At 45.5% G+C, this 27,015-nt stretch overlaps 1 protein-coding gene across 2 annotated transcripts in view; it reads left to right on the top strand.

The window, feature by feature from the left end:
* Nucleotides 1-26,168, top strand: part of KIF5C (kinesin family member 5C) — a 146,919-nt gene extending 120,751 nt beyond the window's left edge. Inside the window, exons 20-26 of one of the 2 annotated variants that reach the window (XM_014831682.3) lie at nt 1,186-1,287; nt 1,521-1,581; nt 6,410-6,481; nt 8,294-8,398; nt 10,475-10,691; nt 11,854-11,967; nt 22,363-26,168. In XM_014831682.3, coding sequence (XP_014687168.1) covers nt 1,186-1,287; nt 1,521-1,581; nt 6,410-6,481; nt 8,294-8,398; nt 10,475-10,691; nt 11,854-11,960 — 664 coding nt within the window. In that variant the 3' untranslated portion in view covers nt 11,961-11,967; nt 22,363-26,168. The remainder of the gene's footprint in view (nt 1-1,185; nt 1,288-1,520; nt 1,582-6,409; nt 6,482-8,293; nt 8,399-10,474; nt 10,692-11,853; nt 11,968-22,362) is intronic. The other variant, XM_014831681.3, reaches the window with a different exon arrangement.
* The last annotated feature ends 847 nt before the right edge of the window (nt 26,169-27,015 follow it).

Genomic DNA, 27,015 nt, shown 5'->3' on the forward strand with positions numbered 1-27,015 from the left:
AGGTCTAGACTAAAGAAGAGGCTCCTTCCCCTCCCGTTTTCTGTAGATGAAGAAAGAGCTGTCAACGTGGGAAGCAAGGTTAAATGATTTACTTAGGGTCACACTACTAAACAGAAATCAAACTGGAGTTAGAGTTTACTTCTCCAGACTACTGATCCAGATCTCTTTCCGATGTTGTGAGCTGCTCGCACAGCCCATTTACATTTTAAAAGAAGAAACTGGCACCCAGAGCAAAAGTGTCAGTGGTGTGATGGGGACTCAGCACAGCCCACCTAAGGAAAGCACCTCACATCGTCCTGCCCCCGTTCTTCTGTGCTGCCCCATGCTGTCGTTCCTGCTGTGCTTTCCCCTGCAAGCCTGTCTCCAGTGCCGTACCCTGATTAATCACCCTCAAAATGTTCAGCTGGAAGGGGAGAGGAGAGAGGGAAGGAAGATGAGAAAGAGGGAGGGTCGGTGAGCCAGTTAGCAGGTGGGGATTTCCTTGTCCTGTGCTTTTCAAAGGGACTCTGGATTTCTCCTTCAGGTAGTGCCTAGTCTGTTCCTTTACAGTCAGAGGCATGGCCTTACGAAAGGTTTTATGAGTACTAGGCTGATGTAAATGTTGACCTAATGCCCCCAACCCGGTGGCAAGTTTCTTTTTTGCAGCAGACCCTGGGCTGCTTTGGTTTCCTCTCTCTGGCCCCCTTCCTTGAGGACTGCATAGATTGGACCCGTCCCTGTGTCAGCCAGAAATTTGGATTTGCGAGATGTTTTCAGAATATTGGACCAGAGAAAAAGGGAAGGTCAAAATGGCCAAATCAGGTTCCCTGAGTGGGCGCGTGCCATCTGTCGGGCAGATAAAGCAAATTCTTCTGACTCTTTCTCTGGGCTCTCTTTTATTCTTTCTGTTTTAAACTATCAGCCCTTTTCCCATCTCGTTATTTCTCTCCCAAAGCTCTTGCACAAGCCAACTATAAATACATCCTCAAAGGCTTATGTTTCATGCCTCTTTGATGCTCCTCAGAAATTAGCTTTCTCTTGGGCAGGAGGAAGCTGTGAGGCTCTTCTCTGACCCCTCACAAACCTCCCGAATTGCCGCCTTTATTGCACAGAACTGATAGGGCTGGAACAGAACCACGTGTGTAGCCGGATGACTCGGAGCTTCAGACTGATGTGGAATGTTTTCCTTTTTCTTCTCAATTTCAGTTTGAATCAGAAACTGCAACTGGAACAAGAGAAGCTCAGCTCTGATTATAACAAGCTGAAAATAGAGGACCAGGAGAGAGAGATGAAGCTGGAAAAGCTCTTGTGAGTGCCCTTTGCATCCCTCTTCTGCTTTCTCTCATCCCTGTGAAGTCTTAGGAAGTCTACTTTTGTGATTCAGATACCCAGATATTCTGGTTAGGTCGGGCCAATTTAAAACAGACAGTGGATATTTACGCGAGTTGGTTTGTTTTGTTGATTTATCTGCAGATGCAAACGGTATCTGTGGAAATCTCTGGTGACCCGTTGGTGGTTCATGGTTCCTTTTTGTTTTTTAGATTGCTCAATGATAAAAGGGAACAAGCCAGAGAGGACCTGAAAGGGCTGGAGGAGACAGTGGTATGTCAACATGTTTCCCAACTCATTTTAGTCTCGAAGACCAGATTAGTTGATGATTTGTTGAATTTGTCTATTCTAAAATTTTATCTGTGCGCACCTTTCTCGCATATCATTTTAGATGTATCATAAGTGAGAGTTGTAGAATTTATTCCCCAGCTCTTGACAGAATGATTCACCATCAGTCAACCAATCAGTCAATCATTCGTGCATCCTTAGTGCTGTAACCCTGGAGCCCCTGAGTGAGAATTAAACTGAACTGCAAATCAGTGCCTGCGATTTTACAGCCTCTGCAAGTTGTGACTTACTTCCATTCAACATTCAGTGGATATTTCTAGGGCAGCTGCTCAGGGCTGGCGTTCTTCTAGGTGCGTGAGTTACATCAACAAACAACAGAATAAGATCCTGGCCTGTGTGAAGCTTACCTTCAACTCGGGGAGACAGACAATGAACAACAAGGAAGTACATCATGACCTCCATGAGATGGTCCTAGAAAGTGCAGAGGGTGGTGGTTGGGACACGAGGAGGTCCCAGGAGGAGGTGACATTTGAGCAAGGACTTGAAGCAGGTGAAAGAGGGAGCCATAGGGATGTTTAGGGGAAGAGCCTTCGAAGCAAAGGAAATAGCCAGTGCCAAGGCCCTGAGGTGAGCTCATGCCTGGCATGTTGAGGGACAGCAGGGAGGTCAGTGTGGCTGTGGCCAAGAGAAGGAGACGGGGTAGGAGGTGGTCACAGAGAGGTCAAGGTGAGAGGGAGTGCAGTCCAGGCAGGGCCTTGAGACCTGCTGGGTTTGGGGCAGAGGAGTGACAGATCGACTTACCTTTGGAAAGGCTCATCATTTGAAATCCTGGCTGGTTTTCTCCGTCCTGCGTCTGAATTCATTGTATTTGTCTTCTCTGGTCAACTTCCGTTTCAGCTGCTCTGGAGGATGGCTGCCTGGCTCCCAGGGCCCTCGAGAGCCTTTCAAAGTTCTACACAGCCAGTGTCTGGAGACAGACCATCCCAAAATAGCCTCTCAATTTGGTGTAAACGCGTCCAGTCATTTCAAAGATACAACAATACGGCAGAAACTGTTGTTTAGATAGTTACGTATTTTGATTCCATTCGTGTGTCCTGTGAATATATGTAGGTCTGAGCCTGTCTCCAAGAACCTGGTGACCCCAGGCTGTAGGCAGTGGTTGCTCAGGGCTGGACCTGAGGCTGCGCTCTGGGTCCTGGGCTGCTGTGAGTTGCTGCTCAAAGCCAGATGGAGGAACGGAGGGCACAAACCGTTCAGGACAGAAGTAAGATGACTGTGTTCAAAGGAAGTTGGGCCTTTCAAGCATGGTAGAGAAGACGGTGGACAGGGCGGCTGTAGGACACTGAAATGAAGCCATGAAATTGCTTCGTCTATGTCTGTTTTACCCTAGAAGTGATACCTGTAATTAGAGATAATTATAAAAATTCAGAAAAATATTGAGCATTAAAATGTTCCTGTATTCCCACCAGCCAGAGATAAACGCTATTTCAGTATCTTTTCTTCCTTTACGCCCGTCAGCTCTCCACACTCTCTAACCCTGCCATCCCCACCCTTCCACACCCTCCACCAGTGTTCACTCTTTTCCCTCCCACTCTCTCAGTCTCATTCACACTCACAACTTACTCATCCACACTCACGCACAATTACTTGTTCCCTCATACAAACGCATGCACACACATCATCACACACACTCACTCATACAACACCACACAAGTGCTGATACTCACTCACTGTCACACCCACAGGCCCTCAGTTTCGTGTTCTCGTGCCTGTGCTCATCTGCACACTCACGCGCCTCCACTCTCATCCACGCACAGGTACCTACAACTTGCACACACTCATTCAACACACCCCATGACGTATTCACGTCTACATTCACGCTCGCTAATGAGCAGTCACACCTTCTCCCTGACACCTTCACTTTTGCTCACTTGCGAGTCATTCTCATGAACTCATTCACTCTCACATTCTTACTCACCCTCACCTCACACCGTTACTCACACCCACACTCATTTACCCCCTCACTCAGGACATTCCCCACCACATTCCCATGTAGTCTCATTCTCATACTCATGTGCTCTCACATTCCTGCTCACTTACACAGCCACTCTCATTTATTCATTCATTCCCACTCTCACTCACGCACTCCCACACTTATCCCCACATGCTCACTCTCTCAGACTCACATGCTTTCTTTCACACTCACTCATGGGCATATCCTTTTGCCTTTTTGATGTTTTGAATATGTTTTTAACCACAGATTTTCCTCACTATCCTCCTCATTTCTATCCACTCATTCTCCCTCCCTCCCACTTGCTCACTTCCATTCCCACACTCACGTTTACACCCTCCCCACGCACACTCACATGCCTACTGCCTCTCACTCGCACACCCCCCCACACACACCCAGTCACTCATACGTGGGCAGACCCACTGACACAGTGGCTCTCACTTTCTCTCTCTCACCACCCACACACATCACACATATATGCTATTTAAACCCAAAATTGGAACCCAACAGTATGTGTCATTTTAGACTTGGATATTTTCACTTAACTTTCCATCAGAATCCTCCCCAAGCTGTATATGTTCTGCAGAAACAGGCACGTTGTCCTTGACTGACCGTTCTTGAGCCCTCCATAGCCCAAGGCCTGTTCTACCTCCTTGCGTGTCTGGGTGGGGCAGGGGATGGAACCCACCATCCAGGGCTTGGAGTCTGTGAAGCCCCCTTCAGGGGATGATGTCGGAAAAGGCCAACTGGCTGTCAAGGGCATCTCTGGGCCCCAGGCAGACATCACGCTTTAAGAGGACACTTGGTCTGGGCTCTGGGGCTGGACCTCTCCTCCTGCTTTGTTGACGGGCCTTGTGTTTTTGTCTCTCTGTCCCACCATCCCTGTCCACCGTGACTGGAAGCTGAGCTCTGTGCTGTTACACAGAGGGCAGCGGCCGTGATGGGGAAGGATTTGAGAGAAGGGAATTGGGGTGGCGGGAGGAAATGATAATGAATGTGTTGGAGGAAAATTCATTGCTGTAGGAAGCCAAATGTTAGTTGCCTAAGCATAAATGTGCTACTTATAAACTATTTCCAAGACCTTCAACTGCCCTTCCTAAACTCTTGAATTCACCTAAAAGCAAACAAAAATGAGAGAAAGTCGCCAATCTCAGGGCTGTATATTATTTGGGACTGAGGCCCCAAGGAAGTGCCTGGCCCTTTGACAAGGCACCTCTGTCTCCTCTTCCCGTTTCCCTTTGGTGTAGTGGCATTTTTCATGGAAAATATTTACTGTGATTATAATTCAATCAGTAATAAAACCTCTGAAGTGGGAAGGAGAGCATGCAGAGTGGGGTTTGGGAGCTGAGCTCCCCTGGGCAGGGGTGTGGAACAGCATGTCTGCATAAATGTGAGCTCTGAGCTGCACCCCTGCACCCGCCCTGGAAGGTGGCTAAGCCTTGCACAGGTACGATGAGCAGAGTATTGGTAATAACAGACCTGTTTGCTTTCCTGCAGAAAGTAATTTCCTTCATTCGAGGAAGCAATTGACTTCAGGTGCTTCTTATTTCAACACAGAATTGCAGAACTGGATCCAGTAATAAGACCATAAATTAACATTGAACCTCTATTCTAAGAAACTTAGTGTTCCCATGGCTTTATAGCCTGTCCTTCCGTTTTTCCGTGAGCATGTGTGAGCTGCATCCCTTGACATTTTGTGTTAGAGTAGACCAACTTGGACTAAGTGGAAAGTATAAATGTGAGATTCTCTCTCTCCTCCCTCATGGGAAAATATTTTGCAAGGAACTAATCCTATCTCGTGGAGTAAATCCATGGAGACTTAAATGAAAGGAACTATTTTGGTTTTCTGATCTTGTTAACAAAGGTCACCAGGTTTGACTCAGACCCTTGTCTCAGCAGTCTGATTCTTAAGGATTCATTTGCACAAAAATAATCCAAAATGAAGACTAAAAAATGCCCCCAAGAAGTTAATTACTCTGAAAGTTATAACAACGACAACAAAAGGAAACAATAAAAGCCAAATGAAGAAATGGCTGTCAAATATGATGCATCAATAAACTGATACCAGCTAATATTTATTGACCTCTGACTATGTTCCAGAAACTGTTGTAAGAGTTCTAGAAGGATCATCTCATTTGATCTTGACAACAGCTATGAGGCAGCTACTATTTTTATCCTCATGTTACAGATACGAAAACTGAGGCACAGAAAGGTTAGATCAGTTGCCTAGGGTCACCCGGTGGAAAGTCCACCGGTGGCCTCGTCCATAAGCTCAGTGACGTAAAGTAAATGAACATATGGACCAGGGCCAGGAGGCCAGGAGTGGGTAGAAACATGAAGTCCAGTCAGTTGGGGTGGGAGATGCTGTGGCTAACTTTTCATTTAAACTTGTTGACATTATATATAATGTGTATGTAATAAATGAGAGGAAGAAAAGGATCCATTCTGGTACAACACAGCCTACTGGGAATTTTTATGAGGACATTTTTGAATTTTTGTGGTTGAGGGGGGAAAATGTGTTCCATTTAGAACACAGCGAATGAGCAGGCTTTGTTCTACTTTACAATTCATAGTGGGAATTCTCAGTCTCTGCATGCTGGGGTGCTCCCGAGATGACCCTGAGTGGAGGGGATGGACACGTGTGGAGGGCAGGTCAGAGGAAGTGGGGGGCCACCACAGCCTCAACTGTGGGCTCACACGGTGTGTGTGGAGACATCTGGGGTTGCTGGGCTGGTGCTAGATGGACCATAAATTCAATGTGTTCCCGCATGTAAGTGGCAATTTAACAATCTTCTCTTCCAGTCTCGAGAACTGCAGACTCTGCATAATCTCCGTAAACTCTTTGTCCAGGATCTGACTGCCCGGGTTAAAAAAGTGAGTTCTATTTTGTGTGACTGGGACTGAGAAGAAAAGAAAAGATGGCCAGAGAGAATCATTTTCAGTTGAAATATCACTTGCTTAAATTGGGGCTGGTTATGCTTAAAAATTAATTACTTCATGCCAGAGAATGTTATTAAAAGAATGTGCTAGAGGCAAAAAAATACTTGGGAGCATTTTTCTATCTGATTTTTCCTTCTAATAAAAGGAAGTTATAATCCTTTTCCTGGCCTCCTTTCAAATGAACACATACAGTCATGCGCTACATAACAATGTTTCGTTCAGTGATGGACCACATATGATGGTGGTCCCATGAGATTAGTACCGTATGGCGTAGGTGTGTAACAGACTATACCATCTAGGTTTGTGTAAGTGCACTCCATGATGTTCGCACAACAAAAGTACCTAATGATGCATTTCTCAGAATGTATCTCCATTGTTAAATAATGCATGACTGCATTTAGCCGGCCGCAGTGTGAAGGCCACTGTGCGTAATGCAGGGAAATCCAGAGGGGTCTTGTCAGACAGCATTGCCCCAAAGCCTGGTGAGCAATGCCAGAAACCTAGAGAAGTTAAGAGGCAGGAGCCTCATATTTGCCTGTTAGGAGGCTGTTAGGGGCTGGGTCGGAGTGTATGAAGCACTTTGACATCTGGTGTCTTATTTGCTCTTCCCAGCAGCCATGTCAGTGGTTCTTAGTGTTCAGTTTTGCAAGTGTAGAGATAGGCTCAGAGGTTAAATAACTTGCCCAAGATCACACAGCTGGCAAGAGCCAGACATAGGATTGGAATCCAGATCGTGTGACTTCTGAATCTGAGCTTGTTTGGTCCTTGCACCATACACAGTGATCTCGGGGAATCCCCAAAACAGCTCAGAGAGGTTTCAGGAGGGTGGGAGAGGTGGAAGCAGCAAGGGGACTAATCCTTAAAAATGTTTAAAAGTGATCGATGTGGAGCAATGGGTCATATCCAGAGGAATAATAGGATGGAAGAAAGGCATACTTAAGTGTATGCATCTGTCTGTGCGTGCACATGTGTGTGCATGGGTGTCTTTGTGAAGGAGCCAAGGGAATGAGGTGAAATATGTAAAAATTAGGAGGTGATGGATAGAATCAGATCTGAGAGGGACAGAATTAATAGCATAGTTGGATGTATTAGGCTTGGTAAGGGGAAGGGACACATTTTCCAAGAGAAGAGAAGTGGAGAAATCAAGATGGAGACATTTGCAGGGAAATACTTAACAGTGGAAAGAGATGCATCAGATGACTTTGATCTTCTCAGTTAATGTGGAGGATCTGTCCTCAGTGGAGAGGGAAAGAAGAGAATGGGAGCCCACAGAGACTAGAGAAGATTCAGGCAGTTTGCTAGGGATGAGCAAAAGGCCTGCTGAGCTGTGGTGTGAATGTCTAGCTGAGGGTCTGAGCATCGATTTACTGCGGCCTCTGACTGATGGCATGGTTCTCCAAGTTTGGAGGCCTGGAAATGAAAATAAAGAAAGAGGGCAGAGAATGATGGGAGATTTCAAGGCCAGAATGACATCGGTCAGTCAGGTGGGTAGGGGCCACAGTCAGCAAAATAGAAAGGAGCATAGGACCTGGACCAGGGAGGAGAGAGAAGCCGTCGCAGAGGTGATGAAGAGGGAAACTAAAGAGACTAGAGAGAACCTATGTTTAGTTTTGCTTTCAGAAGAACCTTTTAGGGATTGAGGATTTTTTTTTTTAAAGAAGGTTTAGAATGGATCTCCACGTTATGTTGGGGCTGAGGGTAGGCGGTGTGAAGGCATGTCCCGCTGACCCCTTGGTGTTGCTACAGAGTGTAGAGCTGGACAGCGATGACGGAGGGGGCAGTGCTGCCCAGAAGCAGAAAATTTCCTTCCTGGAGAATAACCTGGAACAGCTCACTAAGGTTCACAAACAGGTAGGAGAGTTGTTTCAGCTTCCTTCTGCTGCTTTCTCTCCTGGAAAGAAACTCTGCCAGATGTGGCTACAATGCCAAGAGAGGGCTCTGGTATTGAACGTAAAAGCACTATATGTCGCCAGAGAACATTAGTGCCAGCAGGGTCCTTGAAATCTTTTAGTTCTCAGTGACTTCCTTTATATATAAAATACTTTTTTTAAATCAAAGCCAAATATAAGGAATTGAGTTTGAGCTCTCTGGGGTTTGGAGAGTGGGGGTTCAGTCCCGTTTTTTCATCCTGCCTCCAGTCCCAATGTTGGCCCCCAACTGGCCTTGGTGTCCCCCATGACGTCTCTGGACCCCAAGGCACACAGAATGCAAAGAAGGTACCACTGAGCTGGTTCAGGCCTCTTATTTTACAGCTGAGGAAGCAGATGGGGAGAAGAAGGGATTTGCTTCATCCCACGAGTGGGAGAACTGAGACCAGAACTGGCACCCTCTCTGTTCTGTCGCCCTATTTCTGGCGATCTTGGGCGTCCTCTCAGGTCTTTGTGATGCCCTGGAGTTTGTCTAGAGTGACAGAGAGCAATAACCATGTCCAAACCAACTGGTGATTTCAGCAGGTTGCCTCCTTTCTGTTTAAATGCAGGAATGTTCATGACTGTTTTCCCTAAATCCTAAAGACCTGGGATATGATACAAATGGTCCAGCTTTCTGGACCACATGGGATGTCGTTTCTCTTTGACTTGTTAAGTTCTATTCAATATTACTGATGATGGCATTTTTCTCCAGAGGGAGGATGACAGATTCAAATGGTTGAAGTCATTCAAGCAAATTTTTGATGAGAAATATAAAAGCAGAAACTGCCAGGGAACTTGAAATAGGGCTCTGAAATTCATTAATTATTTTATTCATGAATTCAATGAATATTTCTTAAAAACCTACTCTCTTGGGCTGACCCAGTGGCATAGTGGTTAAGTTTGGCATTCTCTGCTTTGGTGGCCCAGGTTTGTGGGTTCAGATCTGGGGTGTGGACCTACACCACTCATCAAGCAATGCTGTGATGGTGTCCCACATACAAAATAGAGGAAGATTGGCACAAACGTTAGCTCAGGGCCAGTCTTCCTCAAGCAAAAAGAGGAAGATTTGCAATGGATGTTAGCTCACAGCCAATCTTCCTCACCAAAAAGAAAAAACAAAACAAAACCCTATTCTCTGCCAGGCACTGGAGCTGGTGCTGGGGATACAGGGCTACTGAGTACAGGTGTGGACCTGAAGAGAGTTCACCTTTGTGTAGCACTTTCTGATTTTCAAAACTTTTCTTGATCCACTTGGATTCCCACAATAGCCCTATTATGTAATATCCTTTATTATAGATGAGAAACTCAAGACTTATGGTGGTTGAATGACTTACACTAAGTCAGATGGCCAGGAAATAATAGAGCTGGCTCTTGTGCACACTCTTAAGCAAAGGCGAGCCTGTTGCTTCCTAATTCAGGGTCTTAGGTAATGAAAGAGTGAGCAGTCCCCCCTTCCTCCCTCCGAATCACCTGTGAACCTCTGGGTATGTTGCAAAGTGGAGTCCAAACCACATGCTGGTGTAGACAAAGGGTCCTCTGTGGAAGGAAGCCTTCAGAGAGCTCTAGAACATGTGTGTCTTTCACTGAGTGCTTTTGAACTTGCTTTGCATTTCTTAGCTTTCATAGGCTGACGTCCCAGTAGTCAATTTTCTCACGCTATTTCCCCACCCACTCAAACAAAAGAGGAAGTAAATCCTGCCCAAGCCCCAAATTTTACCTGGCTGGAAATGGCTTTTAATTTTATCCTACAGCCCTCCCCCCTTCCTCGCCCCCGTGAATCATCTGTTTAGCAAACTGGGGTCCCAGGGGATGGGAATTTCATTTTCCTTTGCTGCTCCCAGAGTGTATGGTCATAGGGGCTTTCCAAGATGACCTGGCAGGGGTCAGTTGGTCTGATGCACAGTCCGCTTCTAGCTGCTCTCCTGTCAGTTTCTCAGCCCCACACACTGGGTCTGCTTCACCTGCCAGCCCACGGCCTCCTTGGTCACTCTCACGTTTCCTTCCCCTCCCGCCCCAGCTGGTGCGCGACAACGCAGACCTGCGCTGTGAGCTGCCCAAGCTGGAGAAGCGGCTGCGCGCCACGGCGGAGCGCGTCAAGGCCCTGGAGAGCGCACTGAAGGAGGCCAAGGAGAACGCCATGCGGGACCGCAAGCGCTACCAGCAGGAAGTGGATCGCATCAAGGAGGCCGTGCGAGCCAAGAACATGGCCAGGAGGGCCCACTCGGCCCAGATTGGTAAGTGCGCCTCCCACCTGGGCCCATCATAAAAGGCGAGGACTCTGCTGGCCAGAAGCGCTGGTGCTCTGAGGCTGCTCTGAGGCTCTGGGCGGCTGCTCCAGAACATCTGAAACGCTGCGGTCAGGCCTGCGGGACCTGGGCCAGCCGGCACCTCCCAGCACCCTGTGTTCATCCTGGGAAAATGGGAATGTCAGGAGCCCACTTCCTTAGACCGAGATGTTACAGTGTACATTGTGGTCTTCAGAGTTGCTGAGCTGAGCAGAGAAGCCAGTCAGCCTAGGCTGTAGGCAAAGATGCTTGGCTGTAAACAGAGGTACATTATCTTTCTCAGCAAGGCCTGAAGGCCGCTTCTCTTCTGCACCAGGCAGAACCACAAAAGAGCTGTATGTAGCCAGAAGCCTCAGGGAAAGCGGCCTGCAAGGGCAGGTTTGGAAATACTCCAGAAAGAGGCAGGCCTGGGATCTGTGAGCCAGGTGTAGGTCCAAGCTAGGGAGGGGGCGGGAAGTCTGGCCCCTTCAAGACCTGGATTCCATTCAGAGAATGAGGGTTAGCTGCTAAGTCCTGGTTCCTAGGATAGAGCCATGGGAAGAAGGGTTTCCGGATGTTCTCTAGAGAGCCTTTTTTAAAAAGATTGACATGTCTCCAATAACAAGTAATATTATTTACCATCAGGTGTTGCTGTGCAGATGTTTTGTAAACCAGCAACTCCACAGTTCTAGTTTTAAGATCATACTTTAGTTCGCTGCATTTACTTACATTTTATACCCTTTGAAAATCTGCTGAAAGCTCTGGACCCTCTCCCCAGAAAAATGCATCACAGGCAGAGTTCTGCATCCAATTTCAGGGCTGCAGAGATGCCCTGGGAACCCATGGGGTTCCTCAGATAAAACTGAAAGCCCTTTGTTTCTAATTTTCCTCAGTTTGAATTAAAATAATCTGTAAGTTCTCTCTGTTCGCTACACATCAGGTGCCCTGGATTAGCTAACTGTACGAGCAGGAGGGCAAGCCTTCTGTGTTCAGAAAGGTCTGGGGGTTGAGCATGGCCATGTTGATAAGGATGGTGCCTCCTGGTTTTTGCGTGGGACCTGTAGGTGTCTGGGTGGGGCTTTTGAAACCCTTTCTGAATGTCTGTTCTCTCCTTTCTGTTGGTTGGATACAGCGAAGCCCATCCGCCCTGGACACTACCCGGCGTCGTCTCCCACGGCCGTCCACGCCATCCGAGGGGGAGGAGGTGGCTCTTCAAACTCCACTCACTACCAGAAATAAGTATGAAGTGAGACCCTGGTGTCGGGGTGGTTTCTCTCAGGGCGGCCCTGGGCCCTGCCTGGCTCTCAGCCACATGCGTGTGGACCTGCAGTAGAGAGGAGTTCGGCTCTGCTCCAGGACAGGCCTCAGGGTTCAGCTTGTCAGGGAGCTGGGCCACCCCTCAGCTCGGTCTGGAGCCTCAGGTCTTCCAGCAGGGCCACCTGGCACCAGGGGACCCTCCAGGAATGGTGAGGTGTGGTGAATGATTCACCGGAGCTTTCTTTTGTCTGTGGGACTCCCCTCTGTAGCTGGCATCCGAAAGGGCATTACCTGTTTGTCAACTGCTTTCACCCAGAACAGACGGACGTGGAGGTTGCTTTAAGTCTCAGGCACTGAATATAAAGAAGGAGCCAGATAATGGAAAGTCATAGTTTTATAATTATTATCTGAACTCGACAAATGGGGTATTCAAAAATTGTGCTATTTATACCTAGGTGGGTCCAGACCCCTTTTGTCTTTGAGATGATGGTCTGTAAACTTCTCTTCCTACAATCCGCATGCCGACATTGCTCTACCAGCAAAAAGAAAAAAACAGTGATATGCTTTGCAAGAGAGAAGAAGCGGTGAGCACAAGCCCATCGTCTTGTACCTAAGATGGAGAAAAGAGGTTCCTGGTTGGGCTGGGCAGACAGACGACTAGGTAGCCAGAAAACTCTGTTTAGAAAAAAATCTAACTCTGAACTGGTCACCTGTGGGTGGGAGGATGTGGCTCTGAGTGTTGTCCTTGCACTATAAGCCCTCATTCAGGAAGCTAGCTTGCAAGATGGACGAGCTTGCATGGCGAAGCCATAATGGTCGAGGCAGCTCAGGAGAGCAGCGGTTCCTTACCCAGCCCTTTTTGCATCAGGGTGAGGAAGGTACATGTAAGGGGGCTGGAGCCCGCACTCGGGAGGTGAGAGCACTGCTAAGACTCAGACTACAGCTTCCAAGGAGGAAGCTTGGAGGCTGCTCTCAGACAACTTTCACCTGAGCTGCCCCAGATTAATGGGAAGAGGGGGAAAGGCTGAGGCAGCCCGTGAGTGGACAACGTGCCCACCACCACCTGCCATATCCTAAAAGGGTGGGTGGAGAATGATCTTGCAGTGGGCCACCCCATTCAGATCCGATCTCTGCTTTCAATCAGAAATAAAATCAAATTGCTTTTGACTGCAAGTTATCAAAACATGCTTGAAGGGAGCTGTAAGATCAAATTGGGCTGCTTAGAACAGAAAAGCCTAAAGCAGTGGTTCTTGAACTTTCATGGGTGTCAGCCTCATCTAGCTCCCAGGGGCCCAGGCTCGTTGAAGCAGCACAGGGCCTGGGCCTTTGTATTTTTACCAAGTACCCTAGGTGGTTCTGTTAGCCACCAAAGTTTGGGAACTATGATCCTAAAGTAACTGTGGCTTATACAGGTTGAAAGTTTACTTCTCTGTCATGTAAAGGAAATTTGAGGTGGTCTGTCAATGGCTGGTAAAAGAACGCTACAGTGACAACAGAAAGCTAGCCTCTTAAATTTAGACCCACTGTCCTCAATAAGTACTTTCCATCCTCAAGTTCACCTCAAGGTTACCAAAATGACTTCCGCAATTCTAACTGTCATGCCTACATTCCAAGTTCCTACCATGTTCCATAGCTATCATGCCTACGTTCAGCTCTCCCAGCTGAATCAACTTCCTTTAAGCAGCCTTTCCAGAAGTCCCATACAATACTGATGCCCCCATCCCTGTGGCAGGAACTGAGGCATGTGACTGCATCTAGCTGCAAGGGATGCTTGGAAAGGTAGTCTTTTAGCTGGGCGCATCGCTGCCCCAAGTAAGACTAGTGTTCTTTTGTTGAGAACGTGGAGATGGATGTTGGGGTGAGCAACCAGCACTCTGCATTTATCGAACACCTAATATGCAGCTGCTGTAGATGTAATATCTACATTACCCCATCTGATGTAAGCATGCAGAGAGGTTTCTGTGCTTGGTTCCCAGCAAGCTCTTAATAAATATTCTGGCCCAGGGATTCTGGGGTCCAGAGACTGTGCAGTGGACAGTCACTTCCTCATGCAATCCCATCAAGGTCTGCCAGACCCATGTTTTCTGTAAGGTATGTATAACCAAATGTTGGCCATTCATCACTTGTATATCCTCTTGTCACCCTGAAGATTGAAAATCAATGGGTCTGGTGGGACTTTTGAGACCTTCAAAGTAACAGAACCATCCTCACCGATCATGGCGATTTGTTTCTTTCTTGACTCAAAGTGTTAGGAGTGGTTTTGATGATTTTATCTGAAACTGGAACCTCCTGGACCTACCTTATCTGTGCATATGACTCCTGTAGCTGGGTGCTTTTCTCACAGTGTCTCAGAACAAACAGGCCCCTTTCCAGTTGTCAGGATGGCCGTGTGGTTGAGGGGCCTGGCTTTGGGCAGCAGACCTGGATCAGGTATCAGGTCTTCCACTTTCTTCAACTTAACCTCAGAGTTGGTTTCCTCGTCTGTGAAATGGGGAGAATCCTTTCCCTGGGTCATTGGCCTTAATATGAGAACTCAGTGAGGTCATACTTCTAAGCTGTTGGCACATAACAGTGCTAAATAAAGATGTCAGCTGTGGTGTAGACGGGCAGTGCAGAGCTTGGCACATAGCACACGGTTGATGAATGTTGGTGCGTATTCTCCTTTGGTTCATTTAGTTGTTACGAAATGGTTTTTAGTCTTTCTGTAGCAGAAGATTATAACCCCTGCGCGGGGAAGGCCTGTGTCTGAGTATCCTATTCGGTGCTATGAACAGATATAAGGGGTTTTAAAGATTCTATCATTTATTTATCTAAAAGTTATGAACAGGAATATTGACTATTTTTAAGAACATGAGCATTTGTCACTGGAGGTTAAAAGAAGTACAGTAATCAATGGAGTGGGGAATTATAATTGGAAGGGAGGAAATGCTAAGTCATTCTTTAAAAAATAATTGGAAATATGGAATTTGTTGCTAAGATGAGATCAAAGCTCTTTTGAGAGAATCTTGCCTGCTCTTTGGGTTTCTCATTCTGTCCTGGGTAGAAATGGTGTCAGCTGCTGACTCTTCCCAGCCCTCCTGTTGCAGCCAGAGTGGCGTATTCCTAGCTGGCTGGCATCTGGATATCTCTGAGGTTTATTTCTGCTTCATTTCAGGGTTCAAGGAGTATAGTCAGAATAAGTATTTTGCTTTGTGCTCAGAGTCTCAGAGCAACTAAAGATGCCATCATGTAGAAATGAAAAGAGCCCAGGATACTGCTGGCTTCTATCTCATCCAGTTCACATAAAGGGCGGCTGCTCCAGGCGGAGGGCAGCCATCTTTTTTAAACTGCAAAGCTGGACGTGGGGCAGTATAGTGCAGCAAGCTAAGGACATGGGATATGGCATTGACCAGACATGAGTTCCAGCCCTTGGCCTTGGCTTTACTCCTCTGCGATGTTGGGCAAGCTGCTTGATTTCTTTCAGCCTCCCTTTCCTCATCTGGTATCAGGCACTGAGAGCCTGTTCTGTACTTGGTTCACCAGTGAATGAGGCAAAGAAGACTCTGTTCTTGTGCCGTGATATGCCTGCTGCAGGGAGACAGACAGCAAATAAACAAGGCAACTTCAAAGAGTTATAAGTGTTCTGAAGAAAATAAAAACAAGTTAGTAGCGGGCTGGCTCCATGGCTGAGTGGTTAAGTTCGCACACTCCACTTCGGTGGCTCAGAGTTTCACCAGTTTGGATCCTGGGCATGGACATGGCACCGCTCGTCAGACCATGCTGAGGCGGTGTCCCACATGCCACAATCAGAAAGACTCAGAACTAAAATATACAGCTATTTACTGGGGGGATTGGGGAGAGAAGCAGGAAGAAAAAAAAAAAGATTGACAACAGTTATTAGCTCAGGAGCCAATCTTTAAACAAAAAGAAAAGGCAAAAAGTACTTTGTTAAAAAAAAACAAAGAAAAACCAAGTTAATAGAATAGAGATGGGAGATTCTTCTTTAGAAGAAGCTGAGAACTGAATGATGAAAAATGCCAGCCACACAGTGCCCTGGGGCAGAGTAGCACGGACACTCGCTGGAAGGTGGGAATGACTGTGGCAAGATGAGAAGCTAGGAGAAGGCCGATCGAGCTGTAGCACAGAGAACAGGGGGAGACCATCATGATTCAGGTGGTTAGGGAGGAGGTGGGGTCCAGAGAAATGAGGCCTTTGAGGCGGGGGTGAGCGAGTGTGGTCTAAGTGTGCGAGGCCACTGCAGCGCTTTGGACCCGGGAGTGGTGGGACCTGGTTCATGATTAAAAAAGGCCACCCTGGGCTGGATGCTGGAGAAGGATGCGGGTGAGGTGAGAGTAAGAGCAGGGGGCCCCCCTAGGGGGCTAGTGCAAGTGTCCACTTGGGAGGGAATAGCACTGAGCCAAGGTGGTGGCAGCAGAGGTGGCAACAAGTGGTCAGCCAGCCCGTATGTGAGAGCTGAGTATGGAGGGCAGAGGAGGAGGGATGGGTGGGAGTCAAAGGGAGTTCCTAGGCTTGAACCTCAGCAACCAGGTAAATATTGGTGCCTTTTAGCCATGACTGGGAAGATTGGGTGATGAGCAGTTTTTATGGAAAAACTGAGAGTTTGGTTTTTGTCATGCTGATTATGAGATGCCTCCTAGATATTCAACCTAGCCCACCATCCAATGTGTCAGTTGAGTAGGCTGTTGGATCGATGAGTCTGCAGCTCAGGAGAAAGGTCAGGGCTGAGACGGTAGAGTTATGACCTGTAGATTGTGTTTAAGGTCGTTGGTCGGGAAGAGCAACCTGGAGAAAGGGTGAACAGAGCAGAAAGCAATGGGGAGAGTTAGACCAGGCCCTGGGGACTGGCAAATGGAAAGGTCAGAAAAAGGGGGTGGTACTGGCAAAGGGCACTGAGAAGGAGATCGTGAGGTTTGGGGAACCAGAGGGGAGACCTGGTTCCTAGAAGGTGTCAGCTGTGTCAAAGGCTGCTCAGAGCTCCAGGAAGATGACGACGGAGACTGGATGGTTGGCGAAGGCCAGAGGGCGGTGACCTCAGCTGGAGCACCTTCAGGTGAGGGGGAAGCAGCCCAATTAGCAAGACTAGCGAGAGTGGGGCTGGGGAAGTAGAGACAGCAACAGCCAGCAGCTTGGGGTTGCCTTTGAAGGGGCAGAGGAACAGAGGGATGTGGGGTCAATGCGGTTTGCATTTCTCTTTTAAGATGGGAACTATTACAGCTTGTTTGTATGCTGATGGTAATGATCCAGCTGAGAGGGGAAATTGCTAGTGTAGGAGACCGAGAATTACAGGTATAGAGTATTGGCTACAAGAGGGGGGCTGCGATCGAGAGCAAAAGCAGAGGCGACACTGAACCCGAGGTGACGGGAAGGCAGAGTAGGAAGTACAGATACTGGTAGGTGGTAGATGAGGTGTGCAGGGAGGTGAAACGGGTCTCTTCTTAGTGCTTGTTTTCTTCTGCAAGTAAGAAGGCAGGTTATCAGCTGGGGTTGGGGGTGGGGCACTGGGTTGAAGCCTGGAGAAGAGAAAGGATGTGAAATAGGTCTCTCGGGCAGTGCTTTGTGCTTATTGGAGGCCCCACATTTAATGTAGACGCCAGTTAAATGCTTGTCCAGCTCCCTGATTCTGAGGGTACTGGAGTTGGACTTCCTTTCCTGGCGATGCTTTGGCAAGCCTTTGGGCGCTTGTTCAAATGTGTCCACCAGGTGGCGCCAGTGGGGCATTGCTGAAACAGCTGTATTCTGAAAGGCTTTGAGGCAGTATGGTCTTTTGGTTTTCCTAGATTTAGACCATTATTTCTCAAATTTGAATAGTAAATAGAGTACTTTTAAAGAAACAAAATTCTTACAGATTTCCAAAGTTTATTTAAGTTATTTTATTATAATATTTAAGTATTTGCAAGTTTAAAACAGTATACACTCCCTATATTTACAGATCTTACACAACCGTCAAATCAAACAAATTTAGAAGTTAGATTAAAGTGAAACCACAAATCAAAAATCCACATGACCAAGCTTAACATAATTTAATGAAAGATGGTCTTTTGCTGAAAATAAAGAGCTAGGTGCGACCTGACTCTGGTATGCATTGCTTCCTGTAGGGTTTGGCATGCCTGTACTTCCATGTGTCGTGACACGACTGGACCCTGAGTTGTCTGTGTGCCCATCACATTCAGGATCTTCAGCCTGTTACACTTGGCCTTACCATTTGTAGTGCACAAATGACTTTCTACTCCAAGATGTCTTGTCACAGTAGGCTACACCCAAACAGGGAAAATCCAAGTAGACATTAAAGACAGGAAATCCAATATGTGCTAGCCTAGCACTTCAACCTCAGATTTCCTTGACTCTGCCCTGGCCATTTCCCGGTGTTCATTACCATCAGCTAAACCCCTAAACTTTAGGTCCACTGGCTCTTCTTTCTTTGAACTGTGAAGGTCCTTAGGTTCAGGCTGAGCTTCCCAAGCTGGCTCTTACTCATTTATGCTCTATTTGCTTTTCTGACTCGCTCTGTCTTTCCTTCTTGTTACTCTTCTCTCTGTCTAAATAACTGGATCCAACCTGTCTTCACCATTGTTGGGATTTGCCTTGAGTTTTCTCCTGGTTTTGATACCTTATCACAAATAAAAAATATTTTACATGCGTGAAATTCACAAGTTGACTTATGCCCACAGCAGAAATGAGTTCACTCCTCACATGGAAGAATTGCTTTAGGGTTTAGCCCTGCAAAGTAGTGAAGTCAAGAAGCCTCATTTACAGCAAGTCATGTGGGATCCTTAAGCCATGCATGTGGTCTGCCGCCAAACCACTAGGCCGTTCTACTTGCTACTGCTGTTGGAAAATCCTAGCAATTAGATGACTGAGTCACAAGAATGTGCGTGCAGGGGAACTCTTTGTTACAGGCAGGGTAGCTGGGTGATTGTGGGCTCAAGATCTGGAGCTGGACTGCCTGGGTTTGAATCCCAGCTTGTCCATGTGCTGGGTAAGCTACCTCATCTCTCTGTGCCTCAGTGTCTTCCTCTGTAAAAGGTGGCCAGTGACGGTACCTCTTACAGGGTGGCTGGAGGATTAAATGTATTAATATCTACAGAGAGCTTAGATGAACGTCTAGCACAAGACAAGCATGCAGTGTTAGCCCATGTTGTCATGATCTAGACCAGTCTAGACAAAGCAGGACTTCAGGGAGCGAGAACAGAAATATCTGCAGGTGGGCACTGTTGTGACCTAGGACTTTGAAAGTAGCACTGTGAATCCAGAGGGAGGAATCCTGGAGGACCTGGAAGAAAGAACTCTTTATTTCGTCTGCAGTGCAGTGGGCTGCTACACTTTAGTCCTTCTCAACGTCGTGTCTCTCACAGTTACAAGTTCGGAACAACTGAGATTGTCCCTCCACAGCAGACTGCACTAATGTTCTTGTGACACAGATGCACCTCTTCTCAGCAGTGACACGTGGAGTACAACTGGTGGTTCTTATAGCATGGGGGTTGAATTGTAGAAAGGCAAAAGAAAAGATAAGAGTATGTACTGTTTGGATTAAGCGTAAATCCACTGCAAGCAATTGCAAAAGCCAAAGTTGGGGGGGAAAAATCTCTAAATACTTCTTGCAAAACTGTTATATAATTAGCTTCCTTCTTTAGCCTTTCCCACCCCTTCTAAAAGAAAGGCGATTTTATTTCCTTCTAAATCTGGTCACACTTTGCCACTTTGAATTACCATCCCCAGCGTGGCAGAGGCCCAGGGATGGTCCAGTAGCAGGTCACTTGGTCCGGTACCGTGCTTTTAGAGGAGTGAGTGACTACTCTGAACTATCTAAGAGGGTCAACAGAACTGGGTTTTAAATGTTCTCAGGACTCGCCAACCTCTCCTGGGGGCCAATCTATGTGATCAGAACAGTCAGAAATGGTTTCTTTTGGGACTAACCCATTTACCTTTGAAAGTTATATCCCTTTTCTCTCCCGAATTTATCAGAGGAGATGAACATCCAGATAGTTAGGGGTTGGATAGGATATCCTAGTTGAATCCATTTTTCTTGGGCCTGCTGGAAGACTCTTCAGCAGACAGGCCCATAAAGATCTTTAACTCAGGATGAGGAAGAACAGCCTCTTCAGAATAAAGGAGCCTTTATTGATGGGGTTCCTGTGTTTTTCCTTCTGGCAGCTGTCACAATCTCAGCTCTCTCTTGCCCTCTTTGAGGTGACCAAACTAGGTAGATTGAGCCTCCTTTGTGGCCCCCTCTTTCTTCCAAACTGTTAGTCAGACATGCTGAATCTTGCTGATGGGAGGAGACGGAGATTTGAATGAAAGGCCTTCTAGTGGAAATCGTGTCACTTCATGGTCTGCTGGAGTTATTGAGGCTACCCCGGTGAGTCTGTGCATCTAATGTTTGGCTTTGTCAACATGGCTTGGCTGCAATCATCGCGTTAAGCCATAATCCTACAATTTAAGGTATGTGCTTGGTACCTCCCTGCCTCCAGGCACACACGAAGACCATCTCGTCTGACCAGGGTGACCCATAAGTGATTCTGAGAGAGTGTGCTTGGAAAAACAAACCTGTAAGGAAAGTGTAAGGGGGATTTCAATGGTGCTATTCAGAAAGCGTTCCTGGGCCCATTGGTTTGCAGCTCAAAATGGATTTAAATGACAACTATGACCATGCTTTTAGGTTTCTCATTTCTGGTCCTGATAATAAGCACAAAATCTCACCAGAAAGCCTAAACATTAGAGATGCTCTTCCCAAAGACAAATCTCTCTTTCTATGACTTCTAAAAACGATATGAATATTACCATATAAGGTTGTTTAAACCACTTTTAATTGAGCATCTTTGTGATTGTGAGCAATTACAGTGTTGGTGCAAGAGGCAGTTGTTACCAAATGAGCTCCCTGAAGATTTATTTTCCGTTTCAGGGAGGAGGTGTGTTCTAAAAAAGAACGTGCTCTCTCTCTTTCCTACTCAATTTCTATCTTCCTCTTTTTTTCCCCCACCCACTTTGCTCTTACCCACTTTCATAGTCCATTTCCACACTCTGAATTTTTCTCTTTATTTATAATTTGCATCCTGCTTATTTATACAAAATACAAAATATTTGATGTTGCTTACAATATTATAACAATATTATTATACACAATAATATTATAAATATATTATAAACAATATTATACAATATTATTATAACACATAAATCAGGAGAGCGAAGAGAAGAGAGTTAGAGAGAGCTTTGTAGCAGAAATCTGAGATCTTTACTGCAGCTGAGCACTAAATTTGGATAGAAGCCTTCTAGATGCACAGAAAGCACAGCGTGTCAGGTTATGGAGTTCTTTTTAAAATCGGAAGAGCAGTTGAGTTTTTCTTAGTATCTGTCCTATTTCCTGTGCCAGGCAATTCCCATGTTTCTCAAGGATGGAGTGCTACCTACCTCTCCTGTCTCCCCCTCCCTACCCCATGAGCACCGTGAGCTCTGCACAAAACCTATAGGCAAGACCACAGCCAGACCCAGGGCTTCCAGCTTGGGTGAGGAAGCTGAGCTTTCAGTTCCTTCCTGACAGTTGAGTTTATTGGAGTTGGTCCAAAGGCTGACGAAGGCCACTCAGGGCTGACCTCTGAGTCAGGACTAGTCCAGACTTTCATCCTGGAGACCTGACCATGATCCGATGAGCATCTGGTGGCAAATGGGGTGAAACCAACAGGGTAGTCTACTAGTTTCATCACCCCGTGGTGGTGAAACATCCCTGCCAGGACTGGGGACCTCTTTCTTGAGAGAGCCTGTGTTAGGTCCTGGCCGTGTCTGACCTGCCTGGACATCCCAAGTGCTGACAAACGAGAAATGGTGTTTGAGTTCCCCTTAGGAATGAGGAAATGCATTGTTTCTCTGAATTTCAGTAGTTTCAATAGATACCACTGACTTTTGGAAGAGACTGTTGTCAGGGCTAAATACTTAGCAATAAAAGTAATAAGTGGGAGGCAGTGCCATCCGATATGTGAGCCACTAGCCACATATGACTGCTGAGCACTTGAAATGTGGCCAAGCCCAAATCGAGATGTGCTGAAAGGGTGAAATATACACCAGATTGCAAACACTGGAAAAAAGCCTGTAAAATATCTCAATAATGATATCATAATATAAAATATCTCCACATGTAATGCTGGTTACATGTTGAAATGATAATATGTTGAATATAAATAAAATATATTATTAAAATTAATTTTACCTGTTTCTTTTCACTTTTCAATGTGGCCACTGGAAAATTTGAAATTAAATATGTGGCTCACATATTATTTCTATTGGTCAACTCTGGTCTACATATGTCAAATTAAAACCATTTTTTTCTGAGGAGTGAATTTCCACTGTGTTCTCTAACCCCTGTGTTCTCTCTTTGGTTCTCTTTCAACAGATGTGACTCTCCACGCAGCATGTCAAGGACTACATTAATCACCAACTCCTTTATTTTTTTCCCTTCTACACGATTTCCATTTTCTTGTACACTTGCCTCCCCAGGCATCTGCAGTACACCGCTTTCAGACGTGTGAGATGTGTAGAATTTCTGTGTACAGATGTGTGCTTGGACTTTTCTCTTCCTGAGGAAGCTGAAGTGGACGATTACAGAAGATCCACTTACTCCTGGGAACCGATGCCGCGGCCTCGGCCTCGGGGCGTTGGGTGGTCTCTGGGCGTTGGGTGGTCTCTGGGCGGTCCCTGGAGCCTCCTTTCTTGGCAGTGCACTGTCCCAGCAGACACCCTAAGGTGCCATTCCCTGGGGGGAACAACCAAGTGCCGTGGAGGTGGGGGATCACGCTCCACCACACCTGTCTGGTTTCCTGTAAAATAAATACATTACTTTCTATTTTTAGGGAACATAAAAAGTGCTGCTGTAGGGTTCAAAATTTTCATTCTGAACACTTTTCCGAAACAAATTACCCCAAAGAAGCATTTTGAATACCCTGTTCACATCTTTGGATCTGTAAAATACACCTTTTAGTATGGCACCTGTTAAAATGCAAAGCAAATTTCTTCCAGGCAGAAAAACAATCTGACAGTAGCAATGTAGAATTTGTTCATTCAGACATATCTGTGTAAACGCAAAAAGTCATAAAATTTGCCTCTGAGCTGCTTGCTGTTGAACCTGCAGCAACTAGTCTCAGCCAGCCCCGTTTGAACGTCATTCCTTCAAGTGTTGAAAATGCTGCAGAGTTGGATGAATAGAAAGGGGCGTGCCCCCGCCTCGCTTCCTCCTCCTTGATCCTACTGGAGCTTGCATTGGGGATGGCCTCTTTCTCTAGGGAACTGTCTTAAGCCTTAGGGGGGATTGCTGACAAAATCCAGGATCATTCCAACCGTCGAAAAAGGAAGACCTGGGAGGAAGTGATTGACAAATTTTTGTGCCTATAAATAAGTTGCCATGAGTAGGTTGGTATTTTAACCCATCATCGCTATTTGAGTTCTCTCTTTGGCATCAAATAGGTAAGTTTCATCTTCCTAGGCAGAATTAGAAGAATTTGGTATGGATGGATTTTTTTCCATTTAGTTAACTGCTGTATTCAAATCCATGCATCTAAAGCAGAATCAACTCTTACTTTCAGTTGTGCATATTGAAATGATTGATTTCCAATAGTGATGTTTTCAGGGGAATTGACAAGGATTCAATTGAGTTGGTCTTGTGTGCTGCTACTTGTTTTGACAAATTTGAGGGTAAGTCAGTGATAACCAAACCAGTCTCCCTGAAAGCACCTGTCCTGTCACTGTGCCTGCCCAAGATGAATGAGTGGGCACTGTCCCTGCTGCTGTCACCACTGGAATGAAATGGATGCCGGGGGAGACACTGAGCTTTCTCATCATTGTATGGGTCCAAGATGGTTCAAGACAGCATGTGTGTGTGTGTGTGTGTGTGTGTGTGAGTGTGAGAGAGATGAAGAACTAGGGACTGTGAATTGACTTGCAAACTCTTCTTGTATAAAATTTCCCTAACAAAGCAAAGCTGCTTGGACTTAATTTATTTGTTAAATGTTGCACTTTGTTTATCCGTGTTTTGTTTTTGGAGGAGAGTAAGGAGAAAAGAGGACCAATTCTACTGAAGTATTTATTTCTAAAGATGACAATTTTGCATTCATTTACATTTAAAAAATTCTTTTGATTCTCTTACCTTGTTGCCAGTCCTCACCCAGTAAAACTGCCCGATCGCTATTTGCAGTCTGATAGAAGGGTCCTTTTAGGGCTGGTCTTGCAAACCTCATCAGGTACTATCATAGGGCATAGATTATTACCTTGCTGTTAATATGTTTGCCTCTGATGTTAGAAGCTAAAACATTGGTCGAGTGGATTGCCAATTCCTAATTGTCACACCGCTACTGTCTGTCATGCAGCTGTGTAAGTTGATGTTCAGAAGTAGAACAAAGGTCAGTAATGCTTTTTTGAGGGGCTCTCGTTATTAGATTATTTTAGATTCTTTCCAAGGTAATTTTTCCCTTGGCACTCCTTTTCTACTTCTAAAGAATTGCTTGCCCCTTTCATGTCTCAAAAGGGAACATTCACTTGTAGTTCCATATTTCTTGATCTCTACACGGGACTCAGAAAATTCACTCTGCTTTTATTCACAGAGAAAGTTGGCTTTGATGTCTCTTAAAGATAATTCTGCTAGTTGCTGATCAGCCAGTCAGTTCACCTAGCGTCAATCTTTATAGGACCTCTAAACTAATTTTCCTACCCTGTGACTAAAAGGTAGGCAGATTATTGGAATGAATTATACAGTATATTCAGCTGGATCCCTAAATATGACTTTGCATAAAAGCTAAATTTGAGACCATACACTCTGTAGGCCGCTTTTTTAAAAAGTCAGACTTATGCAGTTTTCATTTTCTTAGACCGTTGCTCCTTTGCATTTGTACTCTCAACGTAAAAACCACACTTCTGAGAGGCTGAGCCTCTGATTATATTTTTGCTTGTATGCTGCTGCTTTTTGCTAGTATGTGTGTGCATGAGTGTGTGTTTCTCCTCTGTGAATAATTTTATATTTCATGCTACTTCTTGAACGTTTACTCTTCGATGCTGTAAGGGAACAGCCAGATCATTGATAAAAATAATCTCTACCTGCAGGAGGGTGGGTTGTTAACTTAGAGGAGTGCTCTTTGGGATATCAAGATTTATGGTTGGAGACTAAAATAGAGTAATGCCAAATGTGTTTTTGGTCAATTACTAGAGAATTCTGTACAAATGCATCATTTTCTTCAAATGCTATACAGTTTGGTTTGTTGAATGGCAGGTAGTGAGAGAACAGTAAGTGTGGATTAAGGCTTTTAAAGGAAGTAGTATCATATGATTAAGAAAATTAGAATTCATAGAAATACTGAGATAAATGAAGAAATAAAAATGTTTGTCTAGAATGTAGCATCCAGGGACTTTGGAGCCCTACGTTCACGTGAGGAAGCGATACTCCTGCGCAAGGCCAGACCACACCATCACCAAGACTCATGGGGGAATTATCAGCTGTCCTTTCCTAGAGGAATAACTGAAAGCAAATGACGGCTCTTAACAGTCCCTCTTTGCAGTGTATTTTTTTTAGCAAGGCAGAAGATTTTTAGACTCTGGCTATATGACATGTTGGGGAAGCTTTCCATTGGCAGGAGGTCGAGGAAGGGGAGGATTTCACTCCATTGTCTCACCGTCAATATCTTAAGCAAGCTAAAGAAACCATCATAGTCTAAAATGGCTTCGTTGAACACTAACAATGTAGACGTTTTAAAAATATTGAGTAAGGGCCAGTTACTGCCGAAGGAAGCACGGCTCCGTGAAGTTTGCTTACACACTTACAAACCGTGTCTCCATTTTAAATACTTTCCTTGTGTGCAGCTATAAGGGGAATAGGGCATTCTTAGAATTATACATGTCTAGTTTGTAAAGTATGTAGTGTGTACTGCAGATGTGTATTCTCTGGGATTTATGTATCTGTACAGTAGCTTTCATTAAACAAATTGTGGACAAACTTGTCTTGGTGGTTTGAGGGGGAGAATGCCAGTTTATATCAATTAATGATGCTGTAATATAGTCCATGTAACAAAAGATCTGGAAGTGACCCTCCCCTGGCTCGTGGGAAATTTTGGCTATCTTCTAGATTCTAAAATGAAGATGTATGGATACTCCGGCAGACTGCATGTTGTATAATTTGAAAAATACTAAAAGTGGAAAATAAAATTGAATTAAACTTTGGCTGGTCTGTTTTTTCTTATTTGAGTCATCCTAAAGGCCACTCTCACTTAAGACCTCAGTGCCAGTGTTAGGATGAGCCATTGTCTGGCCTCAAAGGAGTTCATTTCAGTGAGCAACTGTCTGAGTTGGAAGCATGAGTAAAGTCAACCTTTTTGTCTTACTTTGCTAGAATATCTGTTTTTAATTTTTTTTTCATTGAAGAACCAAGAAAACCTGACATTTGTTCCTTTGGCACTGAAAAGATAGTGACTGGTATAATTGTGTCAACTTTTTTAAAAGTAGGATTGAGTTAAAGCTCCAGAATTTTAGCTGAATTTCTTCTTGCCCCAAGAGAGTTACTTATTCTACTCATACATTTTAGAGCATTGGCATTCTTCAGCTAATGTATTGGAGTTGAATATATGTTGAAAGATTATTGGCATCTTTTGAGAAGGGTTGGGGTATTTGTATTCGTGTTTAACCTACTGATTATTAGTATTAATGTACAGGTCTGAGATCTTGTGAGAGGATGCCTGAGTGTGAAGCCTTTGGAGAATAACAAATGGCATCATATGGGATTATTATCTGCTCTCTCAGCAGGAGACTTCCCTACCTGGGGTCCCTGGAATCCAGTGGCCATTCATGGCACTGTGTTTGTGAAACACCCTCCTTCTCGGTCTTGGTTTGGTTAATGCTGGATGAGAGCCAGACAGTAAACTGCTTTAGTCAATTAAAACGGGAAGGAGGGATGCCAAATAAATGTTTTATAAGTGGAATTGAGGGCACTGCAAATGATGTACTTTTATGATGTCTTATCTGTCTTTCTTGAAGTTGTTGTTCTCCAAGGAACTTGGAAGAGGCAATTTCC

Source organism: Equus asinus, chromosome 4 (assembly GCF_041296235.1).
Source record: "Equus asinus isolate D_3611 breed Donkey chromosome 4, EquAss-T2T_v2, whole genome shotgun sequence".
Classification (NCBI taxonomy): domain Eukaryota; kingdom Metazoa; phylum Chordata; class Mammalia; order Perissodactyla; family Equidae; genus Equus; species Equus asinus.